The 27,097-nt window shown below is 46.8% G+C and overlaps 1 protein-coding gene across 5 annotated transcripts in view; it reads left to right on the top strand.

The window, feature by feature from the left end:
* The first annotated feature begins 2,655 nt into the window (after positions 1 to 2,655).
* The window catches only part of GARNL3 (GTPase activating Rap/RanGAP domain like 3), a 104,893-nt gene continuing 80,451 nt past the window's right edge, over positions 2,656 to 27,097 (top strand). Inside the window, exons 1-2 of one of the 5 annotated variants that reach the window (XM_080990721.1) lie at positions 23,609 to 24,368; positions 25,894 to 26,023. In XM_080990721.1, coding sequence (XP_080846847.1) covers positions 25,998 to 26,023 — 26 coding nt within the window. In that variant the 5' untranslated portion in view covers positions 23,609 to 24,368; positions 25,894 to 25,997. Of the gene's footprint in view, positions 2,948 to 23,608; positions 24,369 to 25,893; positions 26,024 to 27,097 lie in introns of those variants that run through there. The other 4 variants (XM_080990719.1, XM_080990724.1, XM_080990720.1 and 1 more) reach the window with 4 other exon arrangements.

Raw genomic sequence — 27,097 nt, forward strand, 5'->3', positions numbered from 1 at the left:
TCCGATGTGCTCAGCAAAAATAGGAAGCTCAACGCTACGCACAGGGAACATATATAGCACCCCCATCAATCAAATAAAATTGCAACAATAAATTTTCCCTTGCAACAATTGAAGGTGTCCAATCAAATTCTTGGCCATCCAAACTAACCCGCCCAGCAACAGGGGATGTCATGGTTGCTCCCACCGCAACACGTGCTCTCCATGAAGGGGAACCCGCTTTGTTGAACAGCTCTTACTGTCAGAAAGTTCTTCCTGATATTTAGCTGGAACCTCCTTTCTTGTAATTTGAAACCATTATATCAAGTCCTACCCTCCAGAGCAGGAGAAAACAAGCTTGCTCCATCTCCCATGTGACAGTTCTTGAGATATTTAAAGATGGCTATCATATCTCCTCTCAGTCTCTCAGTTTCATTTAACAGAAGACATTTAGAAGGTCACCGGCACATTTTGTTCCATAACTTTCTTTCTACGAGGAGGAGATACTTGCTTCAAAAAAGAAGAAAGAAAGAAAGCTCAGAGTCTGGGGCACCTGCCCAGGGGCACCAGTGAAAGTCTTTGCAGGTCCTACGGCTTCTGTGTTGACCTCTGTTGTAAGCAAATCAGGACGAAGGCAGAGCAAATGCTCGCTGTCATCAAAGCGCCATGTAAACAAATCAGAAAAGCACCTTGTTCTCACACTGGCCAAAGAGATGCCCATGCAAAGCCTGCAAGCAGAACCTCAGCACAACAGTGCTTTCCCCACCTATATTCACAGCAGCTGGTAACTAGCAGCACTTTAATCCACTTTAATATTTCTGGTATGCATTTGAATCCCTCCTGCAAAGTGCAATCTAGAGGCAACCTAAGACCCAGCCAACCGGACCAGGGGCCTGGGTAAGCTTCACTACATCCGTGGTCCCCAGGGAGCCTGGCATCTTCTCAGGAATGCCAAGTGCAGACACCAGGCCTGTCTCTACAGAGTGGGGAGCGGGGAGAGAGAATCCAAACTGTAAACAGCAGGACCAAAATACCATGAAATGGAAGAGGCAGCTGTTGGTCTGTGACATTTCTAAGCAGAGACAAAATGTATACAAATCCGAACACTTCATGAAATGTAGTTCAGTGGCTGAGCGCATGTTTTGCATGCAGAAGTTCCCCTCCCTGGTTGAATCCCTGGCATCTCCTGAGTCTGAAAACTTCTGTCTGAAGCCCTGGACAGCCAGCGCCAGTCAGTTTGTAGAGTCTGTACTGTGTATCAGGGTTCATCAGCCTTCATGTGCAGCAACCAGCAATGCTGGATGCAGCGGAGTATTTCTTTCAAACTTAATTTTGGCAGAGACCCCATGGAAGGCATCTGTGGGCACGTGTGTGCCCATGGGCACCAAGTTGGCAACACCTGCTGTAGAAAATAGAGATCTAGATGGACTGACCAATGGTCTGATTTGGTTTAAGGCAGCTTATCAGAAGAGTCCCGCTTGATCAGGCCAAAAGCCCATCTAGTCCAGCGTCTTGTTCTGACATAGTACAGTGGTACCTCGGGTTACATACGCTTCAGGTTACAGACTCCACTCACCCAGAAATAGTACCTCGGGTTAAGAACTTTGCTTCAGGATGAGAACAGAAATCGTGTGGTGGCGGCGCAGTGGGAGGCCCCATTAACTAAAGTGGTGCTTCAGGTTAAGAACAGTTTCAGGTTAAGAACAGTTTCAGGTTAAGAACAGACCTCCAGAATGAATTAAGTACTTAACCCGAGGTACCACTGTAATGATAATAATTCCTCCCTATGAAACGCCCTCCCTTCAAATGTCAAAGAGATAAAGAGCTACATAACTTTTAGAAGACATCTGAAATCGGGAAGTTTTTAATGTTTGATATTTTACTATGTTTTAAATATGCTGTAAGCCACCCAGAGTGGTTGGGGAAACCCAGCCAGATGGGTAGGATATGTATAATAAAATTGTTGTTGTTGTGGCCAACCAGATTTCCTAGTGGGAAGCCCAGAAGTAGACCTTGACTGCAAAAATGTTCTCCCCATTTGTGATTCCCAGCAGTTAGTATTGAGGCACCCAGCCTCCCGCAGTGAAGGGAGAACAGAGCCCTGAGGGCTTCCAGTCACAGACAGCATTACCCTCCACCAATTGCTCTAATCCATGGGTAGGCAATGTAAGGCCTGGGGGCCGGATCTGGCCCAATCGCTTTCTAAATCCAACCTGTGGATGGTCCAGAAATCAGTGTGTTTTTACATGAGTAGAATGTGTCCTTTTATTTAAAATGCATCTCTGGGTTATTTGTGGGGCATAGCAATTAAAAAAAAAAGTTTGCCCCCCCCCCACAAGGTCTGAGGGACAGTGGACTGGCCCCCCGCTGAAAACGTTTGCTGGCCCCCTCTGTTAAAGGTCAACCAAGTTACCAAACTCCTGCCACAGTTCATACTTTTAATTATAACAAGTTAATTCTCACACACAACATCTTGCCTGACATACTTTAGACACAGGCCCTAAAGCCACGATTAAAAAGCACAGTGCGTCTGGACATGTGCAGAGAGCCTGTCCTCCCCCCCCCCCCCCCCCGCTTCCCAGGGACCTGAGATGGGGAAGAGCTTGCAGGCGCTCCCGAAATGAAAGACTGGATTTGCGCCAGGTGAGGCATCGGCGCCGAGGGCGGCGTAGTTTTTCGGCCGTTCTCCTCTGCCTCCCCCTCCTCCACTTCTTCCGTGCGCCCCTCGCCAAAACTGGGCGGACCCAGCCGCTCGGAGGGAGGAGAAAGGGAAAGAAAGAGAAAGCGGGGGGACCGGCCAGCTCTCTCCGGTTGCTCCAGCAGCCAGGACCAACGCAGGATCCCGGGGCTTTCGAGGTGGGGCGGTATGGACGATGGCGTTGGAAGCGGCTCCGTTGACTAAGCTGAGGAGCCGGCGTGCCGCGTTGCTGCGGAAAGGAGTCAGCTTTGAATGCGAGAGCGACGGCGACAAGTAAGAGAGCAATGTTGCTATTATGGGCTGTTTGCTTTGGGAACATCGGGCTGGATCTCTTGGTGGGAGGGGGTGTCTCTCAGTAAGCCATCTGGGAGGGACGGTCCATCCACTCCGGATCCCCACACACCTGCATTGAGTGGTTGTTGCCGTAGCTTTGCCACGTTGGGATCTAGGAGTCACAGCGCCTGCTGCAGTAGAGGATCTTAAAAAGGGGTCCGGTGGGTTGGGGTGTTGTCTCCCCCCTCCGCCGAGTCCACCCCTGCTCTCTCCTCTTCACAGAACCGAACCAGGCCCAGGAGGTAGACAGCATTAAGGAGACACCCCACCCCCAAGAAAAACCCACCCACCTGGCTTTCTTGATCCCGGATTCAGTTCCCTTCAAAGCTCTGCTGACGTTGTGTTGCATTCCAACTAAGTTCTACTCCAAGTAGACCCGCTGAAATGAACGAACCTAAGTTAGGCACGCACGTTGATTTGAATGAGTCTGCTTTGAGTAGGACTAACATTTTTGTCTGTTGTGCTGCCCATTTGAAGCTGCTGTTTTGTACTGTAGTTAATTATACGGTGCAAAATATATCTACAGTATATCGTTTGTGCATATTGGAAACAGCAGGGTCTGAGTTTGGAGAGGATCTGCTTAGAAGGAAAAAGGGGCTGAGGCCAGTGTTGAGAAAGAAGTGCTTCAGTTTTGAGTCTGGGAGAGAAGGGGATCTCAGAAAGTGTGCTTCTGAGTTCATGCAGAGTGCACTTTTCTTTCCACTGAGGAGCTACAATTGGACGAGGAACTGCATATAGCCAGTGGTGACTGGTGCTTGTTGGGACTGGTGGGGCAGAAGGCAAAGAGACCAACAGGAGGTGGAACCAGAGCCAGTGATGGGCAGAGACAGACCCCATAACAGGTGGAATCACAGCCAGTGAAAAGCGGAGACAACTAATTCTGGTTGTGCCCTGATTCTCCTCCTTGCTGAGCCCTACAAGAGCAACACTGAGAGTGAGGAGGAGGAGATTGACAGCTAGGGCCACCCTTGGATTGAATATAACAAGGCAGGGGTGGTGTTTCCCCCCCACCCTCCAAGATGTTGTGGGACCACAATTCCCATCATCCTGAACCACTGACTATGCTGGTAAGGCAGTGTGTTTTCTGCCCTAACTCATTTGCCTCCACCACAAGAATACTGTAAGGGCACCTTGTAAGCATGGGTGTATCCAGGATTTATGTTAGGGGGCAGGCTTATGTGGGGAGGGGGTTCAGAACCGAGCTATCTTTGACGAGATTGGTTAGTTAAGTATTTTTATTTATTTACTTGATTTTTTTTGGGGGGGGGAGGCAGCTGCCCCCCTGTCCTCCCTGGCTACACCCATGCATGTAAGTAAGCTCACTAGAACTACTGGCCATTTTCATTTCTGTGCTAGGCAAGGAGGAGGAAACTTCCACCCTCTGGCCGCCCACATGGTTTCTGTGGCAGTTGTGGAGCAGGGATCGTCATGATCTGGTCCAATACCAGATCTGTAAGGCTGGCAAGGGGGTTGCAGGATCACAGAGAGCACTGAGTGAGCAACTTGCTGCAGATGGGGACCTTTAAAATATTCAGAGTACCTCTTCAGGCTCCTTCCCCTTGTGGAGAACTTCAGAGTTTTAAAGGGCCAACCTTCTGCCCTGGAGATGGGCACTCATCCTACATCCCATAGCCTCTTGCGTGGTATGTGCCATGTGTTGTTGGACAGGTGAGGTGCAGTTTGAAGCATTGCATTACTCAGGCTTAGGAGATGGCATCTGTGAGGGTCTTGCCTCTGACCCGACATGCCCTGTGTGGTATGGGACGTCCTCCCAAGGCAACCTCAGGTCTTCTGATCTACAGCAGCCAGCTCAGAGCCCTGAGCTTGGTCCAGCTCCCTAGCTGGTGCCTCTGAGTGTGGATTGCTGCTAGGTTCTGGGACCATAGCAGTGATGGAGCCCTACATTTATTCCACTAGTCCATTCACTTGGCTGCCCATAGTTCCTCCTTCTCTGTGTCTACCAGACTAGTAAGAGAAGTAGCTGCTCTTATACCTAGTCAGATTATTGGTCCGTCTACCTCAGTGTTGTCTACACTAACCGGCAACAGCTCTCCGGGGTATTGAGGCAGGGGTTTCTCCCAGTCCTATCTGAAGATGCCAGGGAGTGAACTTGAGACCTTCTGCATGCAAAGCATGTTCTCTGCCACTGAACTATGGCTCTCCTCATGAACATACAATAAGATTCTAGTCCTCATGGTTCTGAATAGTGTTAATCCGTGCAGGAGTCTGCCTTACACTGAGTCAGACCATAAGGCATCTAGCTTCCTATGAGATGTGCACCTTAGAACATGCTCCAGAATCCTGTAACTCAGAACCAGCTCCATGGCAGAGGTTTTGATTTGTTGGTTTTGGAGGCTTGCCAATATAGAAAGTGTTCCCTGAGGGTAGAATGTTTTAATCCATTGAGAGATTAACTCCCTGCCCTAAATAAATATTAAACCTCCTCCCAATGATATGTGGTAAAATCATGCCCAGAGTGCACTTTTCATTAGAGAATTTACACAGGAGTAGACCTACAACCTAGGGACACAGGTGGCGCTGTGGTCTAAACCACAGAGCCTAGGGCTTGCTGATCAGAAGGTCGGCGGTTCAAATCCCCACGATGGGGTGAGCTCCCGTTGCTCGGTCCCTGCTCCTGCCAACCTAGCAGTTCGAAAGCACGTCAAAGTGCAAGTAGATAAATAGGTACCGCTCCAGTGGGAAGGTAAACGGCGTTTCCGTGTGCTGCTCTGGTTTGCCAGAAGCGGCTTAGTCATGCTGGCCACATGACCCGGAAGCTGTATGCTGGCTCCCTCGGCCAATAAAGCGAGATGAGCGCTGCAAGCCCAGAGTCAGCCACAACTGGACCTAATGGTCAGGGGTCCTTTTATCTTTTTAGACCTACAACCTAGATATTCTACATCAAGCATCTGAGGCTTTACCATATGTTGTGGGACTCCAATTCCCATCAGCCCCAGCCACCATGGTCTTTAATCAAGGATGATGACAGATGTAGTCCAACAACATCTAGATGACCACAGGTTCCCCATCTCTCTTATAGGAAATTGCCAGCTGCACAATAGGTGATATCAAACATTAGTAATCCTCGCAGGAGATCCAATGAAGTCAATGGACTTGAGTAAATTATGTCCATTCATTTTAATGGGTCTTCTCTTGCATATGATGGTTGGCTATTCTTCAGTGTAATGTGTTTGAGGTGGTGGTGGTGGTGGTGGGGATGTTCCCATAAAATTGGATCCAGAAGAAGAGACTTGAGTCCCTTTCCTCTAACATCACACTTAATTGATTTATTCTAGGACATTCTACTACCCCCCAAGAGACATTTGAATATGACTTGGGGGCCTAAAAATGTCCCTCCCAAATTATTTGTCTACTGTAGTTTAATTGGCTTTAACCCAAGCCACTTGTTCCAGAAGGATGTCTTAAAACTGGGCTTGGAGCAAACTGGTAAATTAAGTTGAAATTAAGGAAGCGCTTCTGCAGGTGACCTGCATTCATCCTGATTTGCTTGCACAAAGCTTGTGTGGTGGTTAGAGTTTGTCTGATCTTTATCACACACTTGTTCTGTTTCATTTACGGAGTGGTTCTTCTGCTTTGAGAATTAATCCTGCTTCTTTCCTGATTTGCTTGCAGGGTATGTATGCATCTTCCTGTTTGTCATTTGTTCATCCTACAATGAGAGGGGGGGGCACTCCAAGTGTTGGCGTTCAAAGTGATGCACACTGGGGCAGAATGGCCCTAATTTGACATATCTTCCTAAATACAGTGGTACCTCGAGTTACAAACACTTCAGGTTACAAACTCCACTAACCTCGAGTTGAGAACTTTGCCCCAGGATGAGAATGGAAATTGTGTGCCAGTGGCACAGTGGCAGCAAGAGGCCCCATTAGCGAAAACGTGCCTCTAGTTAAGAACAGTTTCAGGTTAAGAACGGACCTCCAAAATGAATTAAGTTCGTAACTAGAGGTACCACTGTACATAAAAATGTAATGCTGTTGTCATATTGGAGTTTGCGTTGTGACCAATAGGGGGCCACCCCAACTCCAGCATGATAAATGGTGGGCAAGTGAGCCAGCGAGCAACGATGGTGGCAGGTGGCCCAGGATGAGCAGTTTAATGGAGAGGAGGAAATCAATCCACAGAGAGGGTTAGCAAGCCACTCTGTGAAGCACCCCCTCCTTTAAATGTGGCAGCAGCAGGGTTTACAGAGCGGGGAGAGGTTGCTTCACCAAGTGGTTTAGCAAGCCACTCTGTGAAATGTCTCATCCTTTAAAATGGGTTGGGATGAGCTGTGGGGGTGAGCTGTATGGGGAGCAGTGTAAGGGTGGGTGAAGTGTAAAGGAAGGGGGGTTTGTCTGGTGTGGGGAAAACACAGTTGATGAATGGGCTGGTGGGGTGACAGGGTTGGCAAGCAGAGAAAGCAGGGATGCATCCCCTAGTAAATTGGTATAAATATAAATCGAAAGGATGCAAACTGGTGGGGGCTAACCAGGAAACTGTTTTTTGGGTTGCGGCAGTTAGCTCAATGAAGCTGTCAATTCAGCATTCAGCGTTGGTGAAAAAAGCAAATCTCATGCTGGGGATTATTGGAACTGGGGATGAATATAAGACAGTTCAGTGTCTGTCATGCCGTTATATAAATCCAGAATGCAGCTGCACTCAGAATACTGTATACAACAGCTAGTTCTCTCTCTCTCTCTGTTCAGAAAAATAAGAATAACATAGTTTTTAAACCAAAGTACAAAATAGAAGATTTGAGATGCATTTTAGACTAATAGGCAATGGTAAATATGGCCTCACACATCACCAACTTTCTCATTCCAGTAAGAAATTAAAAATCCTATCAACAGATTTGTTGAATTTTGGACTGCTTTATATAGCAAAAAAGAAGAATGCAACTTTATAGAATTCTGCACAGCGTGGAGAATGTTTGCACAGCTGTATCTGTATCTATCAATCTATAGCCATACATATATCAAATATCCATCAGGGTCATGCAATGAAATTGATCGGTTGGCAGTGGGCTGAAGCCAGACAAATGAAAGTATTTCTTCATACTATACATAATTAATGTATGAATTCGCTGCCACAAGATGCTGTGAAGGCCACTCTGTTAGATGGCTTTAAAAGGGAAATTAGATGAATTCCTGGAGGAGGAGGGAGAGAGGCTATCAATGGCTATTAGCTGTGTTGGCTGAATGGACCATCCACCATGAAGCTCTAAACCCCTGAATATCTAGTTGCTGGAGAATATGAATGTCTGCTTGCATTCACTGTGAGCTTCCTAAGAGCATCTGATTGGCTACTGTAAGATATGGAACACTTGACCAAGACGAACCCTTTGATCTGATCAAGGAGAGCTCTTCTTATAATATTTAGCCTATCTATGTTTCTCTGAAATTCTCCAAGAGAGGAGGCTGATGCAGCAGCCTTGTTACAGTTTAGGAGAGTTTGCAATTTAGACCTCCCACCCTGTCATTAAAAACCATTACTAAGCCCCCTCCACCCACTCACCTGGAGTTGCATGCAATGTTAGACCTAATCAGAGCAGGCCCATTGAAAGTAATGACCCCAAGAGAGCTATTCATTTCAATGGGTCTACCCTGAATAGGACTATTAGTGGCTACACCCCCTGGGCATTAAAGCACAGATCACTTATCAGCCCAGTTTGCACATAGTGGCAAACCATAGCTTATTTGGGTTTACTGTGAATGAGCACAGAACATACCCCACTCCCTTCTCTTCCCTGGTAGGGACAAAACAAATCAGATGGGTTGACTTAGCATTATGTGACAACGAGCATTCTTGGAGGGTGCAATGAACAAACCTTGGTGGTTTCCCCACTTCATCTAATCTCTATGGTCAAACAAATTGGGATGGATACTCAATAAACAAGCTTTCTGGAAGCAACCTATGAAAAGTGAGAGGAGATAGACCACAGTCTATCAGCAGGTCTATTGAAAATTCCCTGTGGAGCCTTGCATTATTGAATTAGTTTTCCTCCCCACCACCCTCCAAACTGTTCTTTCATATGGTTTGGCACACAGTTTGGGTGTTGTTGCTCAAACTGTTATACCGTACATCTGTGCCTATTTGTTATTCCTTTCCAGGTGCCTCCCCTCTTCCTCCCCCCATTTCTTGAATGCCTTTAACAGTCATGTGCCAAGAAATTCAGCAAGGGCACCTTTGTCCAGCATGGAGATGAGAAAGCCTTCACCTGTTGGGTTTCTGTCTGCTTGGCAACTAATAAAGATTCAAGGATCGTGTCAAGAGATGGAGGATAGCAGGCTTATCTTTCTATTTAACATGGTATTTATGTTCAGTACTACAGCTTAATGTAACTGTGATGTTTCTTTGGCTAGATTTCCCCCTCTTCCCTTGATTCTTCTAGGATTTGTTTTTCATAAGACTAGACAGAAATACCCTTCCTTTTTGGTTCCTCGTGGTTTTGGCATGTGCCTGTATGAATTTCTTGGAAATTACAGCCTTAGCCGTGACGGTGACAATGTTGGATTCCTTTGCTGCAATATTGCTTTGAGGTCTTAAAAGCTGGCGACTGATGAGAGTGGATTTTAACATTTCCCCCAGCGCTGTGAACAGAGTGCGCCAGGTCTCTTGATGGCTTTGCTATTATCATCCTTGCCCCATTAAAAAATAAATAAATGTTGTGACAACTCTTTTAATTGATTTCTAGGCCACATTTTTATCTGAATTGGTTTGCATATGTAAATATTTGATTTCCGTCAATGTGATGCGAGGTAGGTTGGAGGAAACATCACAGTAGCAATTCATCCTCGATCCCTTTAATTAAAATTGGATGCCCACTGTTACTCTTTTTCTCCTGAAAAGGTTTCACTTTTTGAACACATAGGAGCAAGAATTGCCCTCAAAGGAGGCCTCTGTTTCTGCATGAAATACTATTTCCTGATTAGAAAGGGGCCTAGCTGAGAAAGGAGAGATTGTCTCTCACTGGCAGAGGACACGTTTTTGCATGCAGAAGGTTCCTGTGTTAATTGGACTTCGTAAATGGGCTCCCTGCCTCTCTAAGTGGCAAAGTACAGAGTCACTTGCCTCAAAACGTGCTGCATTTGGGGGCCTCTTCTTGCTGAGCAGAGCCCTGGACCTCTGCCCTAAACTCCAGCTCTGGCAGCACTGCTGAGCAGAGGTTGGGGGGAACCTCTGCCTGAGATTCTGGAGAACTGCTGCCAGTCAGAGTAGACAATGCTGGACTGAATAGAGTCAGGGTCAGCAAACTTACCGTGCCTCAGGCCGGTGTCTCCAGCGGTGATGACGCGGCGGGCCGGAGGGTGGGGGAGTGCTTGCCCATACGAGTGCGCACACACTATTTCCGGCGCACTTCCGGGTAAGAGAAGCACCGGAAATAGCTTGTGCGCATGCGCACGGGCCTCCTCCGCCCTGGATGTGCACCGGAAATAATGCATGTGCATGCACAAATGCGCTCAAGCTATTTCCAGTGCTCCTCCGACCCGGAAGTGGGCAGCCGTGCAGCGCAGCACCGGTAAGAGCGGGTGGCGGGTGTTATGTACTGAAGTTCTCACCCTGGGCCAGCAGGGGGATACTGTAGATAGTTATGCAAATAAGGGATCGAAAGTGACATTCAGTGATTGGATAGTTTTGGAAAGTTGTTACAGTAACGTTGTACTGGAGCTCTATATAAGCAGGCTGACTGAACTTTTCAGTTCAGTTCTGTCCTGGCCTGTGAATAAACAAGAGCTGTTTGAAGAATCACTGTCGTCTGATATGATCACCCACAACTTAACAGCGGGGGTCGCCGTGGACCGGATAAACAAGTCCCTTGGGCCTTATCCGGCCCACGGGCCTTAGTTTGGGGACCCATGGAATAGACCAATAGTTTGAGTCCACCGAAGTAGCTTCCTGTGTTCCAGAACATCAGGCAGAGATGCAACTGCAAGCTGCTCTGGGGACTGGCAATTTGACTGTATTTTTGCATTGGAATGACTGCATGATCCTATCACAGCTGCTGCACAGATGTAGCAGAATCAGTGGAGACTGAGAAGTGTTGTTCAGAGGAGTTTGTCATGTAGAAATCACCACCCGTAATTTAACTTTAAAGTCCACTATCAGATGCATGATTTGTTATCCCAAGATGGGTGTGAGTGTGTGTGTGTGTGTGTGTGTGTGTGTGTACACATGTGTATGTGTGTGTTGATATCTGTCTCTGTCTATCTATCTATCTAATGTTAGCAGTGAGGTTAGAAAGAGATGCAATGCAATAAATGCAGACTGTGTGATTACTGCATTAGAGCTTTATTGTATATAAAAATAATTACGTGACATTTTGCAAAGCAGTCAAACATGGCAGTTGTAACCTGCTTAACAACTGTAGTGGAATTAAAAGCCCACTTGGTTGTATCCAGTACTAGGCCTACTCAGTGTAGAACCATTGAAAATAATAGACATTACTAATTCAGGACTTTTAATTTCAATGGTCTGCTCTTAACCTGTTACAGTGGTACCTCAGGTTAAGTACTTAATCCGTTCCGGAGGTCCGTTCTTAACCTGAAACTGTTCTTAACCTGAAGCACCGCTTTAGCTAATGGGGCCTCCCGCTGCTGCTGCACCGCCAGAGCACAATTTCTGTTCTCATCCTGAAGCAAAGTTCTTAACCTGAAGCACTATTTCTGGGTTAGCGGAGTCTGTAACCTGAAGCGCATGTAACCTGAAGCGTATGTAACCTGAGGTACCAGTGTATTTTTGTTTGGGCCACATGATGGAACTGAGCTACTTGACAAGAAACTAGACAGGGTGAGATCTGGGCATTATCAAAGGTTCCTCAGTCAGAAGGTCAAGAATGCAGAAGCAGACCAGCTTCCCCGAAAGACTGCGTCATCTGCTTCCACCCTTCTGTGGAGACAGCAACCCATGGCTGCACTTTTGGTTCAGTGTGGGAGGCATGACAGGTCTAGATGATGCTCCACATGAACTGAGGGTGCACCCGAGAACATTTCCCCTGAATCCTCTTGTGACACACACACAAACTAGCCTACTGGACAGTGGTAAAATTCACATCCCTTGCTGCGGCCATTTTTGCTTCTGGCCCTTCCCATCCCTGGAATGTGGCCCTTGTGCTGAAAAAGATCTCCCACCCTAGCTGTGAGTTAATGCTTAGAACTCGCCCTGATGGAGTTTTCAAATATAGAGCTCAAGTGGGACAGGTTATAGAGCTGGAGTACAAACAACTGGGATGGTATCCCCCATAAAGTCCCCTTAGAGTGAACAGGAATAGCAAGAGATTTCCTTTAATTAGAAAGTCCCTGATTAATGTTGCTCTTTGGCTCCTGTCTCAGTTTTCACCCCTCTTTTTCTCACACCCAGGAAGGGAACACGCATTTCTGACATGACTCTGGTGATCATTTTACTAGAGGGCTCAATTATATTTTGAATTGCAGAGCCACTTGCAAAATTCCTAAATGTAGCCATTTCATAATCCACAATCTGTAGTTGCTTTTTGAATTCTCCCCACCCAGTTTTTTTTAATGAACTTCAGTATTTTATAAACAAATTTTATTCTTTTTTGTGCTTAACAGCTTGCCTGGTACAAGTAGGTGATCAGGAATTTCCTGCAGGCAAGTGTCCAAGCCCCATCCCTCTTCCACCAACCTTCTTGGTTTCTATGCCAGCTACAAAGGAAGGAAAGCCTTTTGCTCTACTAACAGCCTGGAAATGCAACAGGTAGACAGAGAAGAGATAGATCAATGTCTTCCTCTTCCACCAGTCCACTTGGCCTTTTTGTTTTACTAGCCTTCTAAGAGGCTAGTACCCTATGGGCTCCTCCAGATGACATGTTTATTGAGCATTCATCATGATTTTCTTACACAAAGCTTCCACAGCGGTTAGATTATATCCAATCTTCATTGAGCATTCATTCCGATTTGCTTGTTTGGTGCTTAATAAGTCTTCTCTTTATTTATTTTTTCACCCCACACTTTTCAGTGCATTTTCCTGTCACTTTCCTAACTGCAAACAGTCTGGTTTATTTTTTTAAAAAAAGTTGGATTTGTGCTAGCAACAGAAGGTCCACCTTAATTGTGCAAGTCTAAATTTCCCTTGTGGGCTTGAATCCCTCTTGCAAAATATTGACAGTCTAGAGTTTACCAATGTATGCTTGTTGGCCACAAGTAGGGATCATTTTCAGCAAGATGGTTACCCCCCCCCCGGCAGGCTAGTAACTTTGTAGGCTTATCTGCAAGGTTGATTAAAAATAAGCTTATTTCTTCAAAACTTCTTTTTGTATCCTGATGCCACAGTAATTGGCTAAAAACTGTATGAGTTTACTAGGATGAATTGAGGGGCCTCATTTATTTGCAAATGTGTGTAGGAATTGGTGAGCATGTAATTTCAGTTTCTCTCTGCTTCTTATTTTTCTAATCATAAATTCAGTTCTCCATATTTCCACATCAGTTTTCAGTTATTATTGTTGTCATTTTTAAAGGTCCTCATGAAAATTCATCAGCATTTTAGTGCACATGTCTTGCAATATGCCCATTTGTACGCAAATTTGCCTGAGATACATGCTTTTGCAAAGCAAATTCCCTGTGGTGTGATGCATTTTTGTATGCTATTTTCACAAAGTGTGCCCTTTTATGCACACATTATGCATATTTGTACATATTACTTGGCAGGAGAACCTCACTGCAACATTTAGGAGAAGCTCGAAATTTGAAAGATGCTTGTGTTTCAGCTCGTGGATAGTTTCAGAAAGTGTGAATTAGACAGGTTCACCTTTAAATGCAAACTGAACTGAATTTCTCTCTCTCCCCCCCCCCCCCCTTCTTTACCAGTGTGTTCTTGGTGTGCAGCCAAGATTTTCAGAGCTGGGCTGTGCTTCTGAGCTTTGCTACCATTCCTTTGAGATGTGGTTTTCCTCACTGCTGCATTGTGGATTGCCTTGACTTGGGCTAAGGAGAGGGCAGGGAGAACTCTCTCCGGTTCTTGAAAAATTGGGACCTCAGATTTTAAAACTTGGTAGCATCAAAGCTGAAGAATGTGCGTCATTCAGGCTTATCTCTTCCCCATTTCTTATAGCCTTCCTTCTCATTTTTGAAAAATTAGCCTTTCTCTCCCCTCCCCACCCTCTTGTTCATGCTAAATGGGCAAGAAATGCTGACAGCATGAGGTAAGGAAGGAAGCCTTTAGCAAGATATCCCCCCCCCCCCCAAAAAAAAACATATTGCATTTCAGGCTGCAATTTTGTTTTCTTTTTCTTTTCTTTTTTTGCTTCTTCTGCAATCTTGCCAAGAGTGACTTCCTTGATAGATGAATGTTTTTGGTGCTCATTTCCCCCCTTCTAATAACACGGGGTTGATAGTGCATTGTGTTTGAGCTTGGAATATGCTGCAAGCCAAGCTCCAAAGATGAAAACCTTTTCCTAGAACCCCTTTCCAAGGGACTTCCACTATTTCTGGGAAGCGCGAGGGGTAGGGAATTTTGGTACAAGCTTCTATTGATGCTGCACACATGTGGTATTGACATATATTTAAAACCCATAGCTTGGGGAAGAACCCTATCAACTGCTAGTCAAGGCTTTGGGTGTGCCAGAGCCTGCATTTCCATTGCGGGGCCACAAGAGGGCACTACAGAGTGGTTGATCTTACTTGGCTAGAAGAGTTTTGTGTTTATTTTTTTTATTCCTGGTTGTGGAGGGGAGGGGGAAGAAGACAACAAAGACACAGAAGATGAGGAAGAAATAATTTTGCTGTGGCTGGAAATAGAAACTTCCTGAGACAGAGAGTGAGATTTATGAGCTGCGGTTTGCTTCGTTTCTTTAAAAGCATGTGCGCCCCTCACTTTTTTTCTGGGAAATGAGCAACAATGGTTGAAATCTCTCTCTCCCTCTCCCTCTCCCTCTCTCTTTATTTTGGTGGTAATAGATGTGTCAATGGAGCTAAATATTTGGAGTTAAGCAAAGCTGTAGTTCCAGAACAGCAGGCTGAATTCTGTGACTAATTGGCAGATTGAACTGGCAAAGTCTCTGGCCGTTATTCAGAATGTTGTTCAGACCACATTTTCAAGAAAGCCAACCAAATCCACAGTTCCAATACAGTGGTACCTCAGATTAAGTACTTAATTCATTCTGGAGGTCCGTTCTTAACCTGAAACTGTTCTTAACCTGAGGTACCACTTTAGCTAATGGGACCTCCCGCTGCTGCCACGCCGCTGGAGCACGATTTCTCTTCTCATCCTGAAGCAAAGTTCTTAACCCGAGGTACTATTTGTGGGTTAGCGGAGTCTGTAATCTGAAGCGTATGTAACCTGAAGCGTATGTAACCCGAGGTACCACTATACTTGCGTTCAAACCAGAGCTCAATTATCTATCGGAATATATTCTTCTCTGAATTCTGTTTTGGTTCAAAAGATGCTCTTGGAAATGTATATTTTGCAGTGAAATTGTTTTCAGAGATGCATATCTTAGGGCAAAATTCATAGAAAACCAGTAAAAAAAATTATTTGTGGGCAGGGGTGCATATACAATGTGTGTTTTTAGTGAAATGGACATGCAAAATGTGTGTATGGTTGAAACGTCGATTTTTAGTGTGCTTTAAAAAACCCACAGAAAACAGGAGGAAAAGGACTTTAAACAGAAACTGACATGAAACAGAAATAGGCTGATCTACCTATCCCTAGTTTGTAGCAGGGGTGCAGTGCGTCTCTGCACAGAGACGCATTGTGTCCCCTGTCAAAATACTCATCAGCAAAGGACTCGGCACCAAAGGTCAAATGAGCCAATTCAGAACTTGCCACAGCAATATGGCTGACTGTTCATTCTTCCAAATAAGTGAGCTGCTCCTATGCATAATATCTAGTGGGGCTGGCCTTTCCATTAGGCCACGTGTGGGGAATGCTTGGCCCCCCAGCTCCCATTATCCTTGGCCATGAGCCATGCTGGCTGAGGCTGATGGGAATAGGAGTTCAGCAGCAACTGGAGGGCCAGATGTTCCCCATACCTGCATTATGACAGAGTGAGGTGGTCCTCTCAGTGCTGGGATATATATTGGGGGAGAGTGAATGGGACCAAGTTAATCATGTCTGTTAGTCTCAATGGAGCTGTGTTGTGGCCTGTGGAGAGGGGGCAGCGCCAGATTTAGGATGCTGCAGGCAGTTCCCCTGCATGATCTGGGGGGCGGGCAGAACTGAGAAGATCCATAAATAAGAAGATTCACTGAGGAGCACCAAATTTTGGGCTTTTTCAGGGCGCTGTTGTTGTTGTTTAGTCGTCTAGTCGTGTCCGACTCTTCGTGACCCCATGGACCAGAGCACGCCAGGCACTCCTGTCTTCCACTGCCTCCCGCAGTTTGGTCAAACTCAGGCTGGTAGCTTCGAGAACACTGTCCAACCATCTCGTCCTCTGTCATCCCCTTCTCCTTGTGCCCTCCAACTTTCCCAACATCAGGGTCTTTTCCAGGGAGTCTTCTCTTCTCATGAGGTGGCCAAAGTATTGGAGCCTCAGCTTCAGGATCTGTCCTTCCCGTGAGCACTCAGGGCTGATTTCCTTCAGAATGGAGAGGTTTGATCTTCTTGGAGTCCATGGGACTCTCAAGAGTCTCCTCCAGCACCATAATTCAAAAGCATCAATTCTTCAGTGATCAGCCTTCTTTATGGTCCAGCTCTCACTTCCATACATCACTACTGGAAAAACCATAGCTTTAACTATACAGACCTTTGTTGGCAAGATGATGTCTCTGCTTTTTAAGATGCTGTCTAGGTTTGTCATTGCAGGCGTCTTTTAATTTTGTGACTGCTGTCGCCATCTGCAGTGATCATGGATCAGGCATCATACAAACAAAAATTAAAAAGTCTTCCCTTGGAGGGAGTGTAGCTGAGGTGGGGAAGTATCCTAGAGCAGTGTTTCCCAACTGGGGGCCATCTGGCCTCCTGGGAGCCCCAGGATATTCCGGGGGGGGGGTCACAGATGAAAATTGCATAAATGGGAGGCCACAGCACAAGGATAGGGAGCCACAGAGGGAAGTGATAAGGGAAGGGGGGGAATCCTGATTGGCTGACTATCCGCTTGGCCAGTCACAAGTGGGTAAGGGGGTAGCCCACCAGGGCCTACTGCTCCTTTTTCGCCACATGCGTTTTCTTGGAGCAGTCCTGGTTTGCTTCCGGCGGGGTAGGGCGATCCTTGAGGCTCCCGTTTTGACCAGTAGAGCCCGCAATCCAGAACCCCCAGGTCAGCTAAGTGCGGTGGTGGGGTGGCAATGGGTAGGGCTGGGTGAGCTGGAGCTGCTTGTTGCTGCTGCCAGTGCTGGGCCCGACTCTGCAAGGTGCAGGGTGCAATCACGGCCTTTGGATGTTGCTGAGGGGTGCAGAGCCCATCAGCAGTGTTGCCCGGCTCTGCAAGTTGCAGGGTGAAATGCACCCCAGTGCCTAGCCAAGCTCACTTGCATCTAGTAAATAACTGTCTACCCAGAAGAAGGCTGCACTGAGTTCAGTAGGCCTTACTCCCAGGTAAGGGTGTGGGGGGCTATAGTGTTTTATCTAGGCAGCCAGGGCTCCTCCCGGATGACAAGATCTTTTTGCACCAAGTCAGTGAGGACCACTTGCTTTTTTAAATTCTCCCATATATACAGAACTCCCTGTGTGCCTTTTGAACTGTGTCTGTAGGTTTCCCCCTCTGTGTCAAATAACTGGGGTAAAATAAGTGTTGTTTACTTTTTATAATACATGGAAGATGGATCTCTCTCGGGAGGTTCTGGACTCTCCTTCCTTGGAGGTTTCTCAGCAGGGGTTGGCTGGCCATCTGTCATGGATGCTTTAGCTGAGTTTCCTACATTGCAGGGGTCATGCACAAGAAAGATGACCCTTTGGGTCCCTTCCAGCTCTATAATTCTGTGTTTTTTTCTGCTTCAACAGTATTTCATTATGTTCCTACAATTTTGTGTAACTGTATTTTGTATAAATTATAAATAAAACATGTTCCATTTACAAACAAAACATTAACATAGCTACCTATGTACCTATAGCGGGTACAGAATGCTGCAGCGAGGCTCCTCACGGGGTCTCTGCCACGGGAGCATATTCACCCAGTGCTTTTCAAGCTGCACTGGCTCCTGGTGGAGTACAGGGTCAGATTTAAGGTGCTGGTTTTGACCTTTAAAGCCCTTCACGGCCTAGGACCCTCGTACCTACGGGACCACCTCTCCTGGTATGCCCCACAGAGAGCCTCAAGGTCCATAAATAGCAACACCCTAGAGGTCCCGGGCCCTAAGGAAGTTAGATTAGCTTCAACCAGAGCCAGGGCCTTTTCAACACTGGCTCCGGCCTGGTGGAACGCTCTGCCTCATGAGACCAGGGCCCTACAGGATCTGATTTCTTTCCGCAGGGCCTGTAAGACAGAGTTGTTCCGCCTGGCCTTTGGCTTGGAGCCAATTTGATTCCCTCCCTCCTCTCTTTCTTTTTTCTTTTCCTTCTCCTCCTGCGATGAGGCTACATTTTAATATTTTAATGTTCCATTATTTTAATGTTGTATTTTATTTTTATTTTTAAGTTGTAATCATTCATCTTGTTTTTATTATTGCTTGTAAGCCGCTCTGAGCCCGGCCTTGGCTGGAGAGGGCAGGGTATAAATAAAAATTATTATTATTATTATTATTATTATTATTACCTTTCTACTGGTAGGACAGCAGGGCATGGGTGTATCCAGGATATTTGTTAGGGGGGCAGGCTTTTGTTGGGGGGGGGCAGAACCTCATATTTGTATTGCTTTTTTCTTATGGGGGGGCAGCTGCCCCCTGTCCCCCCCTTGGCTATGTCCATGGGGGGCACATGAAGGAAACAAGGTCAGAAGGGGGCCACAGTCAGAAAAAGCTTGGGAAACACTGGCCTAGAGAGCATTTCAAGGGGCATATTGAAATGCCAGTGGGCCACATCTGGTACTGAGGCTAGCCATCCCTGAGATACTTGGTTCCACATCCAGTCCACCATTTGTCAAAGGAAAATATTTGTTGCTTGAAACCATAGGAGGGTAGGGTGCTTCTGTGTTTGGGTACTGCTTTTGGGCTTCCCACAGGCATCTGATGGGCTGTTGTTAAGCAAACAGTGGTTCACAGGCCAAAGCCCTCTGTGGGTGGTCCACATGTATTACCCCTGCTGGGGTCTCTTACACGGGCATCCTAACCATGGTTAAGATCACAGTCATATATCTGCACCATGAAAGAATCATTTTACCACTTTAACAGTCATGGCGTTCCACAAAGAATCCTGGGAACTGCAGTTTCCTCAGGGTGTTGTGGGTTATTAGAAGACTCCCTATTTCCCTCACAAAACTATAGTTCCCTGAGAAGAGAGATTGATATGTGGAGAGCAAGAAGGGTCTCCTAACAACTCTCAGCACCTTTGGCCAATTAGTCCTCAGGATCCTTTGCGGGGAGCCACAGTTATTTAAAGTGGCCTGAGTGTGTTTTAGATGTATGGTGCAGATGCAAGTGGGTTTTATACTTCTAAACAAGGCATGGTTTGTATCAGGCTGAAGTTCTCACCAGCCTTTCCAGATTGCTGGCTTCACACAGGAGGGGAGACAGCCAGAACACACAGACTGGGCTGCCCACGTTTCCGGCAGACCGCCCCCCCCCCGCATCACCCTTGACTGTGAGCCAGCTTGGGCCTTTTGCCCTCAGCTAGCTATGAGTCTGTTGGCAACAGCAAGCCAGAGAAAGGGAGTTGAATTGAAGCAGAGCTCTGATCAGAATTCTGATTATGTATTGAAGTGGTTTATGACACTGTGTGTTTATTTTTATTAAAGATTTTCTTGGTTTAAAAAAGTACATGCCTTGTCTCTTTTTCCAGGCTGTACAGTCTTTCTTACAAATCAGTTATATTTGTTGTGAGACATTAGTGCTGAGTACAGTATAAGGTTGGGGAAGAAGAGGAGGGGTGGTGTGGTGAGGCTTATACTCTTTTATATAGTGTACTTGTGGGGTTTTGTGTCAGCATCAGCTGGGTAGGTTCTCTTTCTATTCGTTTATTACATTACCTTGGTAGGGAGAGGTATTGGGAGGCAGGATGTGGTTGGTCGCCTGCAGCGGGGTTTGTTTGCATTTGGGGGGGGGGGGTTAGGGCTTGTTGGGTCAGGTAAGCCAGATGGATTCGTATGCTATAGGAAGATTCTTGGTGTTGTCTTGTTGGGCTGCATATGTGATAAAGGGGAGTTATACTGGGGTGAAGGCATCCTCTTCTATTGTCCCCGTGTCAGTTTCAGCTTTTCTAGTAAGGCTGTTTCCCATACAATTTGATACCATTGGCTCATGTTTACTCCTGATAGGTCTCTCCAGTGTATGGCTATGAGGCCAGTTCTGGAGTGGGTTCTAATATCTGTTTAATTATTTTGCATATCTCTTGTAGAGTTGGATTTTAGGGCATTCCCACCACATGTGGAGGTATGTGCCTGTGAAGGTACATCCTCTCCAGCATTTTGGTGAGATTCCTGGGTGTATTAGTGCTAGTTTCCGTGGTGTTAAGTACCACCTGTAGGTGAGTTTCAGAGTGAGTTCCCTTCTTTTGGCTGATATGGACTTAAAGGGAAGTTTAGACCACATTCTAGTCCATTGGGTGGGGTTAATTTCATAGTGTATGTTGTGCTCCCATTGTTCTTTGATTGTTCCTGCAACCAATCAGACGCCGTGCTTTGGTTTCCGAACTTTTTAAAGTCGAACGGACTTCCGGAATGGATTCCGTTCAACTTCCGAGGTACCACTGTATTGTGGATACCATCCCTTTGACGTGTTCCTCTGCTGCCAGGAGAAGGTTTTCGAAGGGGGTCAAGCGCCTAGTGGCTGCTGATTTTACTGCTGGATTGTTTAAGAAGGCATGTAGTTGATGGTGTGTTAGCCCAGGTATTTGGGTGTCCCCTAGTTTGTCTTGCATTTCTTGTGTTGGTATGGGTTTGTTGTTTTTGTAGAAGTCTTCTAGACAGTGTACATCTTTGGCTTGCCAGGTTTCTATCTTTTCATTTTCTGTTCAGCTCCGGAGGCCTCTGGGCCTTGGAACTCTGCTGGGCCATTGATGAGGTGCTCCCAGTCCCGGTGGGGTTGCGGGGGTTCTGCACGGCCTCCTGGGTTGTCATGTTGGGCACCCCTGGTTTCTCCCTCCCCCGATTGCGGTGGCAGCGGCGGCAGTGTTGGAGGCCCGGGGACCAGTTGGTGCTGGCAGACCTCAGGATGCTCGCCATCTTGTCTCGCTGAAAGTCTCAGGCTTTTGTCTTTCTAACTCTGTATGTGTGTTTTAAGGGGAATCTGACTGCAGTCTATTTGTTTTTTTCTGGTTGAATTTCCTGTATCACTGCAGAGTTTAAGCTCCTCTCCCACTTGGGGGCTTGGCGGGGGGATGGGGGACTCATTTGAACAAGGACCCTTGCCTTTTTGAGGTTTCTACTGAAACTGCTTTCATTTAGGAAAGCTGCTAAGCTGCCTTTCCCAGGAATTTTAAAATGTTATTTTCCTCTTTCCCCACCCCCAAATTGTAACCTTTTATCTACATTGAGAAAAATTAATTTTTTTGGGGGGGGAGGGGAATCCCTCAGATTTAAGCGACTGAGATGTGTTTTAATTAACATCTCTATCTTCCTTGAATCACGCTCCCCATCACTTTTCTTTCTTACCCCGTCCTCTTCTTGAAAGTCTCACATATGGAAACACTTCTGTGCCTCTTAGGAATTTCCACTGTGTGCATGGGGGCCCTCTTCTCGTTTCCCTCTCCAGTGAAGAGAAATGCAACGTGCTATTTTGGGAGAGAGAAACTCATAGATTATTGGATGGTGACATCCTTAGTATTGTTTTTTAAATTTAATTTGCTAACTGAATTGTGTTGATGATAAAGAGCCATTGCTGAATCAAGGCCAGCCATCCTCCAAATCAGGCATCCTCTTTCCCACTGGGGTCAACTAGATGCTTATGGGAAGCACCTAAGTAGGAGACAAGGGCAATAGCCTTCCCCTGTTGTGTTGCTTCCCCAGTTTCTGATGTTTTCAGGTGCACAGCTTTTGGATATACAGTGGTACCTCGGGTTAAGAACTTAATTCATTCTGGAGGTCTGTTCTTAACCTGAAACTGTTCTTAACCTGAGATACCAGTTTAGCTAATGGGACCTCCCACTGCCGCCGTGCCACCGCTGAGCAATTTCTGTTCTCATCCTGAAGCAAAGTTCTTAACCCGAGATACTATTTCTGGGTTAGCGGAGTCTGTAATCTGAAGCGTCTGTAACCTGAGGCACCACTGTAGAAGTTTTGTGACTAATGACCACTGATGGATCTGTCCTCCATGAATGGTCTAACCCAGTGGTTTTCCACCAGTGTGCCATGGCACCCTGGGATGCCTTGAATGATGGCCAGGGGTGGCGTGGGCAACACTGGCCTCTGTCCCTCTTTCCTTCCCTCCCTCTTCTAATGGCCTCTCGTGTCTCTGCCTCCCAAAGGCTTGCACAGCTGTTTGCTGCAGCAGCCCTGGCTACAAGCTTCCCAGGTGAATGGTCCCTCTGGGGCTGGCCAGGAGGTGCTTCCCAGGCCACAAAGGGGCAGCGTGAGGACAGGGGGCAGAGGGACAGCTCAGAGACCAGGGGTGGCAGCTGTGGCTGCCCAGAAGACTCCCAAGGAGAGGAAAGAGGAGGCTGAGGGAATACTCCACAAGGGAGGGTGTTCAAAAAGGGGTGAGCAGCTGCCATAACTGGGGATGACATAACTGGGCTCCTTAGTCCCACAGGCATGCTGCAGAAAGAATGTAGTTGGTCAAAGGAGCCGTGGACTCAAAAAGGTTGAAAACCTCTGGTCTAACTGAAGGATGGAGACCAGTGGTCCTCCAGATGCTGCTGGACTACAAATCCCATCATCCCTGACTATTGGCCATGCTGGACTGTGTCTTCTTATCCAAACATATCCATAGCTCATTAGTGAAGCATCTGCCTTCCATGCAGAAAGTCCCTGCTTTAATCCCTGGCAGGGAGAAAATCCCACTCTGAAACCTTGGAAAGTCTCTGCTAGTCAGTCAGTTAGTGTAGACCAGAGGTTTTGAATCTTTTTAGAACAGCCAGCTTGCAACAAACAGTTTTGCAAGCCTTTGGAAGGCAGAGATGCAAGAGGGCATCAGTGGAGGGAGGGAAGGAAAGAGGGACAGAGGCCAGTGTTGCCTGTGGCACCCCTGACCATTATTGAAGTCAGCCCAGGGTGCCACGGCACACTGGTGGAAAACCACTGGTGTACAGTACAGTGGTACCTCCGGTTACATATGCTTCAGGTTACAGATGCTTCAGGTTACAGACTCCGCTAACCCAGAAATAGTACCTCGGGTTAAGAACTTTGCTTCAGGATGAGAACAGAAATCATTCTCCGGCGGCAGGGCAGCAGTGGGAGGCCCCATTAGCTAAAGCGGTGCTTCAGGTTAAGAACAGTTTCTGGTTAAGAACGGACCTCCGGAACGAATTAAGTACATAACCCGAGGTACCACTGCACTGAGCTAGATTGATCAATGATTTGACTCAGGAGTTTACTTGCTGCATTAACCTCAGGGCTGCGGAGCCGGTGGTCCTCTAGAATGTTGGGACTCCTATCAGAGCCCCAGGCAGCAGGGTTAATGGTTAGCGATGATGGGTGATCTGATAGGAATTAGGAGCCCAATAACATCTGGAGTGCCATGGGCTCCCCACACCCCAGCATCTGTATTGTATCAATTAATTTACAGGCACAACCGTGGAGGAGCAGGACAAATGTGTCCAATCTGTGCTGTTTGTATATTGCAATTTGTTTGATTCCATGCGCGCGCGCACTTGCAGCTATCAGCAAGTTAACATTTTCGCGAGATGCACTTAAATATTTGGGAGTTCGGGCGCGAAGGAGCTGCCTCTTTTAAGCGCGTAAAAGAAAGCAAGAAACTCATCCCCTGCGGACTACAAATCCCAGGGTGCGCTGCGTCCTTCAGAAGGCGTTGATTGGCTTCCGAGTCTGGCGGAGGCGGGATTTTGGGTGGAGTTCCGCCCCCAATCTTCAGAGGTGCTTCTTGAATGGTTGACTGTCTTGGCTCGTGGGTTGAGTAGGCGGGAGCCGGCCTTGCGAGGTGCCCCGGTATGCCGCGAGGACGGCTTTCTGATTGGTCAGTGTACTACGTGAGGGCGTGGCGCAGGCGAGCAGCCGAGGCAGCGATTTGCCGGCGCGGGAAATGTGGGCGGGCGCCGGGATGCTTCAGCGAGGGGTTGTTGGCCGGCGAGCCTAGTCGACCAGCCGAGCCGAGCCGGAGTGCCGGTCGGTCCCAGAGCGGGAGGGATGATACGCGGGAGGCGCCGCAGGCATGGAGCCTAGCAGCGCCGAGGCAGCCTACCCGCAGCTTTTCGCGCAACGGTAATCCACCGCCGAACTCTCGGGGGGGCGTAGCTTGCGATTCGAACCACAAACCTCGCCCAGTAGGCGTTGCCTATTTGAAAGGGGTGGGGCTTGGTATGCCTGAGTGGGCGGGGACAAAGACAAGGCTGCTTTCCAAAGAGCTGGCATGACAGGCAGAAGTAAAAAGGGTGCAGCTATCTCCTTCTCCCAACAGTAGGGCAGGCTGCATCTGCTAAAGTTCTTACCAGTCTTATACCTTGCAGGGTTGTTGTGAAGATGGGGCAGGTGAGGAGATCTAGCATGCTGCCTTTTGCTCACCAAGACCATTTAAGATACATTGTTTAGATTTTAATGGATTTTGTAGTCTGGTCTTTTATTGCACGCACAAACAAACAAACAAACAAGCACCTTCAAACCTTTTTAATCAGTTTCATCTCTTTTGCTCTTTTCTGATTATAAACTGCCTCAGAATAATTTGATCTAGGAGCATAGGAAGTTACTCTATAGCAAGTCAGATCACTGGTCTTTCTAGTTCCCTTATTATCAATATTCAACTGGGAGTGGCTCTCTAGGGTTTCTTTTAAAAAGAACCCAATAATAATATTTCTCAGTTTCATTTTACAATTTAAAAAGTAGATAATAATCCAAATACAGATTTAATTTTTACTTTCCCCCACCCTTTCTATGGTTCACTTCCTTATTATTTTTTCCACTACAGTGGTACCTCTGGATGCGAATGGGATCTGTTCCGGAGCCCCGTTCGCATCATGAGCAGAACGCAACCCGCGTCTGCGCGGGTCGTGATTTGCCGTGTCTGCACATCCGTGTGACGTCATTCTGAGCATCTGCACATGCGATGAAACCCGGAAGTAACCCGTTCCGTTACTTCTGGGTCGCTGCGGGACGCAACCTGAAAAAATTTAACCCAAAGCGTCTCTAACACGAGGTATGACTGTACATAGTCTAATTAATCACTATCTTTTTATTTTCTCAGTTTTATCTCTCAGTGATTGCTACTGCTGAATTTACTGAATACTACTGAATTTACAATAATTTTCCAAATAATCTACAAAGCATTTCCAGTTTTCCTTAAATAGGCTCTCTAGAGTTTCAGGCAGGGATTTTTGGTTTGAACCAGGCAATGTCTATTTGCACAGTACTTGCTCTGTCACAGAGTTTTGACCCTAGTGGTATGCAAAATTTAAAAAATACAATAAAAATAAATAGAGTCTCTTTCCCTATTAATCATAAATAACAATAACAGTTCCTTAGAGATCTATGAGCCTTGCCAGGGACAGTGGAAAAATGATGGTACCAATATCCAGTGCTTTTTTTCTATAAAAAAAAGTTTAGGGGTACTCTCATTTTCCTACTCATCTTGAAATACTGCCCCTCAATGAGGCCAAACTTACGGTAGATTCACAAAACGTTTAGGGGTATGCGTCCCCCCGTGTCCCCCCAGAAAAAAAAGCACTGCCAATATCACTTTCTATGTCAACCCTATCAGCTACTGTGCTGGAGATCTTCTCTTTTTCTCAGGCAGGTCTATTGCCGCTTTCAAAAGCTGCATGGCAGGCTGAAATTCAAGAGGTGCAGCTTTCCCCCAGCAGTGGCTATGCAGTGAAATGATGGGCAGGGCTGCACTTCATGGAGCTCAGGTTTCTAAAGTGGAGGTGACTAAGCTGTGGGCCTCCAGATGTAATTGCTGAACTGCAACATTCACCACCCTGACTCTTGGCCATGCTAGACAGGAGTTGCTGTCAGTGTTTGGAAGGCCACAGGTTAGTCTTCCAAGGCCCCAAAGCATTGGTAGAGGGAGAGGTGGCACAATGCCTGTAGCCCTACCACCTTGAGTTCTCAGGGGTGAGCAAAAGGAGGGGATTGTAGACCCACCACCCAAGCAGACGTGATGGGTATTTGGAGGAGCTGGGGTCATCTCTTCTATTTCACTCCTATGGGGAAGGGATGGCTCTTGTTCTCCTCACAATGTACAGAAATTTAGTGAGCAAATCTATTTCCTGGCATGGAGGTAGAGTCACATGTGGGGTGGGGGAGCTTCAGGCTCCTCCTAAAAGTACAGGAGCTGAGCCAATGCGAAGAAATGAAAACCTCAGTGGTGGGAAGGTTTCCTTCCCCCATCTTCCTGTGGGCATGGTGGCTAAGCTAATTGCCAGTGGATTTGATGGGTAATTATTTCCATCTTGGGGCCTGAGGTTCCTTTAAGAAATGTGTATAGGACTTCTGTACTTCCAGGGCACATTAAATGGGGATGATTCAGCAGCAGTTAAATCTCACGCGAGTTTGTGGGGCTTGTGGAATCAACTTTCAGCAACAGAACCCACCTTGTAGTTTGTGGTTGCCCTTTAATGTGGAGAGCATTAAGGGGGAGCCACTGAAGTGCTCTCCCATCTGCCGTCTAGCAACTGCCTTTCCATCAGGTTATCTGAACTGCTTCCATCCCAGCTTTAAGAACCGGTGCTTTTTCTCTCCTCCCTCCTCATCCCTTTTTTCTTTTGTATCGTGTCTTTTAGACTATAAGCCTGAGGTCAGGGACAAATGATATTTAGTAAGCTTCTCCGGAAGCCTTTTCAGCTGAAGAGCAAGATTAAAATGCTCTAATTAAATAAAGCACTCTTCAGATATATGCATGTTTTGTTTAAAGCAGGTTTGCTCTGCTCTTCAGCTGAAAAGCCTCCCAGGGTGGCTTCCAGAAGCCCTCAACTGCTTGCCTTCTTACTTACAGCCAG

Source organism: Podarcis pityusensis, assembly GCF_964106645.2.
Source record: "Podarcis pityusensis genome assembly, chromosome: Z".
Lineage (NCBI taxonomy): Eukaryota > Metazoa > Chordata > Lepidosauria > Squamata > Lacertidae > Podarcis > Podarcis pityusensis.